The sequence below is a fragment of the Cupressus sempervirens genome, chromosome 5 (genome assembly GCF_028749045.1).
Source record: "Cupressus sempervirens isolate cs-2001-9-10 chromosome 5, ASM2874904v1, whole genome shotgun sequence".
In the NCBI taxonomy this organism is placed as follows: domain Eukaryota; kingdom Viridiplantae; phylum Streptophyta; class Pinopsida; order Cupressales; family Cupressaceae; genus Cupressus; species Cupressus sempervirens.
In genome coordinates, this window is record NC_143122.1 from 328,754,156 (window position 1) to 328,763,190 (window position 9,035).

Genomic DNA, 9,035 nt, shown 5'->3' on the forward strand with positions numbered 1-9,035 from the left:
CCTATCAGAGGAGAGATTAGCTTGGCCAAATGAGCAGCCAAGGGATACGTGGGGGAACCTATAGTGTCAACTATCGGTCTAAGCGGGATGCCCCCCTTGTGGATTTTTGGGACCCCATAGATACGAGGAGTAACTTCCTTGGAGGGAACCAACTTTTTCTTGATGTCATCATCAAAAGAAGAGGCCAAGACATGCCCTTTGACTCTTTTTAAAATTTTGCCACAAGGGTTACGAGATAAGGTTTTATAGCTAGTAGAGTCGGAAAGGAGGTCTAGCATCTTGGAGACGTAGTCTTGTTTGTTCATAATGACCGTGGCATTGCCCTTGTCAGCTTTGATGATTGCTAGGTCATTATGGCGCAACAAGCTTTTGAAAGCAAGAAGCTCAACCTTGGGGATGTTGCCCCTCGGTGGTTTGGCCCGCCTGAGGGCGACTGCACAATCCTGTCTGATGATGTCAGCAACATTATTGGGGAGAGAGCGGATGGCATTGTCAATCTCAATGAGGAAATCAACCTGAGGTATGCTGCGAGGTGCCATCGCAAAATTGAGGCCCCGCTTCAAAAAGTTGAAAGAGTGGGGGTCGAGAGTGGCGTCAGATAAATTGACGACTAATTTGCTCTCCCAGTTGGACACCGAATAAGAGGATATCGGAGCGACAAGACGATGGGAAGGGGGACAAGGCCCAAGAGAATAAAGAGGAACACGCGGCGAGGATCCCCACGAGGGAGACTGCGAGGAGGGAGGAGCACCCCCGTTCATCTCCTTCAAAATCCTACTCCGTGGGGAAGTGGGGCCCAAAGGAGAGGCAAGGGTGCGGGAGGGAATGGAAGGACGGCCATTACTCCCATCGACCAGAGCTACAAACGGCAACGACGGAGAAGGGGTGGCGGGATGACAGAAAGTGCGGGTCACATCATCCAAGGACAAGCGAGGAGGAGCAGAGCTTGGAGGGGCTCGAGGAGCAGAGGTCAAAGGTGAAACAGCAGGGGCGGCATTAATGAAACAAGACAGGGGAGAAGAGGACGTACCTGGCGCGTCACAAGAATGCCCGTTGGGAGAAACTGGCCGTTGAGGACCTGACGCCTGCGGGGGAGAGCCGAGCTGAACCACGTCCAAAGGGAAGTCACGAGGCAGAGAAGCGCATGAGCCGACGGCATGGAGATCCAAGAACTGGCGGGGTGACTTCGAATGTTGCAGTGGGCTTGGCTGCGCGGGAATATCCGCCGCGCCACCCATAACATCAAACACCTGCACCGAAGACGAGTGTTGCTGCGGGCTTGGCTTCGCAGGAACATCCACCGCGCCACCTATACCCTCAGACGTCTACACTGAGGAGGCCCCAAACGTAGCAAAGGAGGAAGACTGGAGAACATCAGACGGGATATGAGACTGCACCAAATCCCCAACATGAGAACAAGATGGATGCCGGCGAGAAGGGACAGAATGAGACTTCTCTTGTTGCGGTATCGCCTGTTGTTCACCAATAACACCTGAAACGTTGAATTGCCAGGGTCGAGACTGCACTATGGGGTCCCCCCGAGCGGCAGAGGTGGACGAGAGGTGTACTGGATGCAAGCCCAGAGATGAACTATCATCCCCCCCGCGAGTAGAAGAAGGCTGGTGATGTGCAGAACCCAACACGCAGGAGGGGGAGCTCAAGGGAGCAAAAGAAGCAGAGATCCCGTGATTGTGAACGAACTTGCGAGCCAGCCTTTCAAATTTCATTTTCTGCCTGGTGATGCAGACCTTCTGACGCCCCAAAGCTTTGGCATGAGATGACGTGTCCAGTCGGATCCAAATATCTGGACGCAAAGAGGAAGCAAGCTCAAGATGGAGAGGGAGCAGCCTGGCATTCAGAGTATTGATAGATCTCCTCGTGGACTGGATAACAGATCTAAGGAGAGCGAGACTCGCACGGAAGAAGATATGCTTGGTAAACCCACTCCACAAGTGGTCGCTAATGCTAATAAAAGAGGGGATGAGCTTCGAATCATGATAACGTTTAAGGAAAGCCAAATCTGCAACTTTGTTCACCAGCCTTCTTCTACTCGCGGGGGGGATGATAGTTTGTCTCTGGGCTTGCATCCAGTACACCTCTCGTCCACCTCTGCCGCTCGGGGGGACCCCACATTGCAGTCTCGACCCTGGCAACCCAATGTTTCAGGTGTTATTGGTGAACAGCAGGCGATACCGCAGCAAGAGAAGTCTCATTCTGTCCCTTCTCGCCGGCATCCATCTTGTTCTCATGTTGGGGATTTGGTGCAGTCTCATATCCCGTCTGATGTTCTCCAGTCTTCCTCCTTTGCTACGTTTGAGGCCTCCTCAGTGCAGACGTCTGAGGGTATAGGTGGCGTGGTGGATGTTCCTACGAAGCCAAGCCCGCAGCAGCACTCGTCTTCGGTGCAGGTGTTTGATGTTATGGGTGGCGCGGCGGATATTCCCGCGCAGCCAAGCCCACTACAACATTCGAAGTCACCCCGCCAGTTCTTGGATCTCCATGCCGTCGGCTCATGCGCTTCTCTGCCTCGTGACTTCCCTTTGGACGTGGTTCAGCTCGGCTCTCCCCCGCAGGCGTCAGGTCCTCAACGGCCAGTTTCTCCCAACGGGCATTCTTGTGACGCGCCAGGTACATCCTCTTCTCCCCTGTCTTGTTTCATTAATGCCGCCCCTGTTGTTTCACCTTTGACCTCTGCTCCTCGAGCCCCTCCAAGCTCTGCTCCTCCCCACTTGTCCTTGGATGATGTGACCCGCATTTTCTGTCATCCCACCACCCCTTCTCCGTCGTTGCCGTTTGTAGCTCTGGTCGATGGGAGTAATGGTCGTCCTTCCATTCCCTCCCGCACCCTTGCCTCTCCTTTGGGCCCCAATTCCCCACGGAGTAGGATTTTGAAGGAGATGAACGGGGGTGCTCCTCCCTCCTCATAGTCTCCCTCGTGGGGATCCTCGCCGCGTGTTCCTCTTTCTTCTCTTGGGCCTTGTCCCCCTTCCCGTCATCTTGTCGCTCCGATATCCTCTTATTCGGTGTCCAACTGGGAGAGCAAATTAGTCGTCAATTTATCTGACGCCACTCTCGACCCCCACTCTTTCAACTTTTTGAAGCGGGGCCTCAATTTTGCGATGGCACCTCGTAGCATACCTCGGGTTGATTTCCTCATTGAGATTGAGAATGCCATCCGCTCTCTCCCCAATAATGTTGCTGACATCATCAGACAGGATTGTGCAGTCGCCCTCAGGCAGGCCAAACCACCGAGGGGCAACATCCCCAAGGTTGAGCTTCTTGCTTTCAAAAGCTTGTTGCGCCATAATGACCTAGCAATCATCAAAGCTAACAAGGGCAATGCCACGGTCATTATGAACAAACAAGACTACGTCTCCAAGATGCTAGACCTCCTTTTCGACTCTACTAGCTATAAAACCTTATCTCGTAACCCTTGTGGCAAAATTTTAAAAAGAGTCAAAGGGCATGTCTTGGCCTCTTCTTTTGATGATGACATCAAGAAAAAGTTGGTTCCCTCCAAGGAAGTTACTCCTCGTATCTATGGGGTCCCAAAAATCCACAAGGGGGGCATCCCGCTTAGACCGATAGTTGACACTATAGGTTCCCCCACGTATCCCTTGGCTGCTCATTTGGCCAAGCTAATCTCTCCTCTGATAGGCAATTCTGATTTCTTTGTTAAAGACTCCGCTCACTTTGTGCATTTCATCAAGGATGCTCGACTTGATGCCAATGATGTCCTGGTAAGCTTTGACGTGGTCTCTCTCTTCACGAAGGTCCCTATCCCCGATTCCATTGAAATCGTGAAGCACAAGACCAATGCAGAGATTGCCAGTCTGGTCGAGCTTTGCCTCAGGTCAACCTTTTTCTCCTTTCAAGGAGTCATCTACGAGCAAGTTGATGGTGTGGCCATGGGCTCCCCTCTCTCACCTGTCATCGCCAACCTCTATATGGAGCATTTTGAAGAGGTGGCCCTTCGTTCCTTTCCTCTTCAACCTAAATGGTGGAAAAGATATGTAGATGATACTAACATTTGTTGGCCTCATGGGCTGGATAAGTTAGAAGAGTTCCACCAGAACATCAACAATTTGACGCCCTGCATTTCTTTCACCAAAGAGCTAGAGTCTAGCAACCAATTGCCTTTCCTTGATGTTTTGCTCATCAAGAGATCAGATGGCTCCCTCGGTCGTCGTGTGTTTAGAAAGGCCACCCATACCGACCTATACATTCATCCGTCATCCCACCACCATCCTAGCCATAAAACTAGCACTCTCAAGACCCTGGCCCTAAGAGCCTATAGGATTTGTGATGTTGATCATCTAAACCTTGAGCTCAACCACCTTTGCCAAGTATTTCGGCTGAATGGTTATTCTTCTAGGCAAATTTCTAGGGCCCTAAACCAAGCTAGGTCCCTCTTCTTTGCCTCCTCGCCCCCTTCTCTTCCCCCCCCCTCGTACTCTGTTTGCCTCCCTCCCTTTTGTGGAAGGCATTTCCCATAAGATTGCCAAGATCCTATCCAAAAATGGGTTGCATGTTGCTTTCAAGCCCCTCTTCAAGCTCAAGAATCGTGTCCCACCAATCAAAGACCCCATAGATTCGTTCGCCAACTCAGGGGTTTACAAAGTGATCTGCTCGTGTGGTACACCCTATATTGGCGAAACAGGCCGCTCATTCCACACCCATATCAAGGAGCATGTGGCTGACATCAGACACGATAGGGTTTACAAATCGGCGCTTGCTGAACACTCCTCCTTGACCAAGCATCACATATGTTTGGAGGACACGCAAATCATTTCCCACGAGGACAACTATTTTAAGAGGAAGCTTAAAGAAGCAGTTGAAATTATTAACCACCCCATCAACCTCAATCGTGATGATGTATGGCTTCTCAACCCCTCGTGGCATCCTCTGGTGACTTATGCGGAGTAACACCCTCCTTGCGTTGGTTTAGCTCTTTCTCTCTCCGTCCGTCTTGCTTTGCTGCTCCTCTCTCCTTGGTTCTTGTCCTCTCTCCCCCTCTCCTCTCCTCGGGTGCCTTACACGTTACCCCAGGTTGGCCACTTCTTCTTTTGTGTCTTTGGTGTTTCTTCTTTCTCTTCTCTCCTCCGCATTATCTCCTAGCATTTCTAGTTTTTGTCCCTTTGTGTGGGGCCGATGCCCTTGCTACTTTTGCGCTGGTTGGTTTCATTTATATATTTGTCCTTCATTCTCTTGCTTTGTGGTATCTTTTGTAACCAGTTCCGGGCATGGGTTGGGGATGGGGGTTGTTTATTATTTTTTCATTTATTTTTGCGTTAGTCTTCTTCTTGTCGTGTTGTGTGCACATTATATATAGACATACACATATATATATATATATACATATATATATATATATATTCTCATATATATATACTCTTATATAGATATGTACATATATATAGACACACATATATATATATATATTTATATATATAGATACATACATATATACATATATATATCCATATATATATATATTTAGGTATATATATATATAGACATATACATTTGTATATATACTTTATTATATATACATTAAAATAATTAAATATATACATATATATATATATATATATATATTTATATATATTTATTTATATATATGTTTTTTGGTGCCACCTGTTTGTTTTTGTTTAGCTCGTTGTTATATTTATGGCCCGCCTAGTCGTTAGTGTATATGGTTATTTATATATTTTCTTTCAATTTCTATTTTAGGAGGGGAGCTCTTTGATATTTGGTTGCTTGTTTATTTTATCTGCTTACATACTTACATAAGCATATAGTTTGAGAGGTGTTTGTTCTATTGTTTTAAAATTTTTTCCTTTATTTTATCTTTTTATTATTTTTTGGTTATTCCCCCGCATTATTTGTTAGTACTTTTTATTACTAATGGGTAGTCTTTCTATAACACCCTCTAAACATGTACGCATCAAATCATTTATAATGGTCTCTATTGTTGCTTTCTCTTTATGTCTGGGGTGGTTTTGTCTCCCCCATGCTGGTTTTGGGTTTTTTATCTTTTATTTTGACTTCTCTTGACTGGCGTTGGGGAGTGTGAAGTCCCTCTCTTCTTGGTCTCCTTAAATTGTGACCCTTTGCTAAATCTGCCTCTTACATTATTTGACATCTCTTGCTCTCTCTTCCTGATGATGGATCACGTAGTGTGATTCGAAACGTTGATGAAAAATCTCTACACAATCTATTCCAGAAAATCAACATTATAAAAGTAGTGTGATTTACTTATTTCTAATTTTAAAAATTCACAATGATTAACTTCAAAGTATAAAAGATATAACATGAACACATGAGACACTGGGATTTAAAGTGGAAATCCAATATGGGAAAAACCACCAACATAACTAGTTACTATTTTTTACTCTTTTGAAGTGAGCCCTATTAGGAGCCAACCTAGTTAAAGGTTACAAAACACACTATTAGGTAATCTCCAGGAATGCTTGGTAAACAAGTAAAATTGTCTTGCTAACCAACTGAGCTCGATAAGCACTAACTGACAACTAATATGAAATTTGGGTAACATCCAAGGCATCACATAATTAGACAATTGTATCCAACAGAGGTATTGCATGGACCAATGAATGTGCAATGGTGGGTTTGTTACTTTATGGGATGGGAGCACCAAGTTGTGTGGAGGGTACATTTAGGTCCATGATTTCTAGTATCATTGTTTGATGTCCTCTTCCAAGTATGAAAAAGGGGTCATTGGGATTAGAGGTACCAATGAGTGGTGGGAGCTTGCCAAACAATGGATGTGTAAGATTTGATATTTCCAAAGGTAGTGACCTCCCAAAGCCAAAGGAATCAACATTATCTCTCTAAAATTTGAAAATTTGTAATGATGGTTTCTCTATTTGTGTCTATGATAGCATTGACAAGGGTTGCATGCCTAGGTTGATTCATAAAAGAATCTATGTCTGATAGTGAAGGATCCAAATCATCTAGATTTTGTGTTTGTGGTCATGTGTGATGATGGATACCATAAGGTCTAGTTGTGTGCTAGTCAATCCACCACTAAGACTAAAGTCCATGTCCCTCTTCTTCATTTTGTTCTTTCCTAAATGTGTGGTAGGTGGCAAGAAATGATAATTCTCCTAAGGGTAAGATGCAAGATGGTATGAAAATGGGTCAAATATGCAAGGGGGTGTTTTCTAAGCTTTTTAAGGATGTGACAACAATAATGCAAGGATTTTCTAGGATATAGAGATGTATGATAGATACAAAGGAGGAGGATGGAGAATCTTACTTCCAATGATATGATATATAGGGGACCTAAAGAATTAGTGATATGATCTCAAATTAAAAGATATTTTTCCTTTTGTGTAAGCTCAAGATATGATGATAATGTTAACTCTAGGATGGACTTATGACCCTTTGGAAGACAAATTATGATCAAATGTGGAGCCGAAGCTTTTAGCTCAAGGTGATGAGGGACACAAATCAAAAAGATAGACTACCCTAGAAAATTCTTAGTCAAAGGTACAATCATGATAGTATGATTCATGTAGGACGTAGGATAAATAACTCTAACAAAGTGACACCAAATTCTTAAAGATGATGAGAATGATGGGGAATTTTGATTTGTGACAAGATTTGGAAGGGGATGGGTTTCTAAAGCATGATATAAGGATGATGGATCTAAAAATCCCTAAGGGGGGTAATAACATATTATTGGCAATATGGTCAGTAAGATTTCTTGATAGTTGTCATTAATGGCAACATATATTTAGCATTTTATTTATCCATTTAGAGTTAGAAAATTGTCTAAGTGTTAGATAGTTTGCAACCATACAGAAACATATGTGATGTGTAAAAATGGCAAACTTCAAATTAACTTATGCATAGTTGAGGATAGCTTTATGAAAATTTCATGATGACATGGTTAAGTGTGCATATGTGTACGAACAGTACATCGTAAGTTACAGTTGAAATACCAGTACGAGTATTTGACAAAGAAAAATAGAGCATATCAAAAATATGAGGTCTACAACTTAAGGAGTTGTTTTAGTAACAAAAAATTACTAAGTCATGATGAGCTAACTTTTTGGATATTAATCCATAAGTTATTCTATATTTTATCAAGTGTGTGAAGACATGAAGGCTAACTGAGTAGAGTTTTTACTAATGTGTGAAGTATAAGAAAGATCTTATCTTACATAGATAAAGAATGTGATGTATGATATAGGTTTGAGATATATGAAATGAAAACCATTGTATGGATCTCCTGAAAGATAATGAGCCTTATGTGATGTGATATCTGATGTATGATCAGAGAAAGTGTGAATTACAACAATGAGAAAGTATTGTATGTATATCTATTCTTGTGAAGAACTTTATTATTTAATTACATGTTAGGGTAGTGGGATCTTCTTGAATACATTATATTTGATCTACCAACTTCTAATAGGGTTGAAGCAACTCCTAATAGGGTTGAGGCTTCTAAAAAGAACTTGAGACACTATTTGTACTCCATAGACTCCTAATAGGGACAATATCCTTAACATGATACTTTTTTTTAGTGAATGATCCTTACCATGAGTTCTCTTTATGTATGGTTATATTTATTGTTCAACATTGTTGGTTTTCTTTCATATGCAAGTTATAAAGTAATTAACAATATTTAGTTCTGGGAAAATTTTTGTAGATTGCTGATTTACACCCCCCTCTCATTATTATCTATTTCTAATAATTGGTATCGAAACATTGTTAATCTAAAGAATATTAATAGCTTAAGATCCCTATGGATATGGAATAATTAAAGAGAAACCTTGAAGAAGCTCTTGAATAGATTGACCTTCTTACAGAAGAAAAAGAAAACTTGAAAGTTAGGCGTGAAGATGTAAAAGTTTACCTTGACAAACTGAAAGAAAATATTGATGATCTAAAATATGTTAAGGAATGAAATGTGCATACAAGTGACAATGATGAAGTAGGAAATATTAAGAAAGAAAATGAGATATTGAAACATGAGTTGAAAATAGTGGAACTTAAGTTGTCGTAAT

At 42.9% G+C, this 9,035-nt stretch overlaps 1 protein-coding gene across 1 annotated transcript; it reads left to right on the forward strand.

Annotated features, from left to right (window-relative positions):
* Nucleotides 1-3,119: 3,119 nt before the first annotated feature.
* On the forward strand, nucleotides 3,120-4,926 carry LOC149556014 (uncharacterized). Its single transcript, XM_089829665.1, has 2 exons — nucleotides 3,120-4,188; nucleotides 4,661-4,926. Exons 1-2 carry the CDS (start codon nucleotides 3,120-3,122, stop codon nucleotides 4,924-4,926), a joined length of 1,335 nt encoding a protein of 444 aa, XP_089685791.1.
* The last annotated feature ends 4,109 nt before the right edge of the window (nucleotides 4,927-9,035 follow it).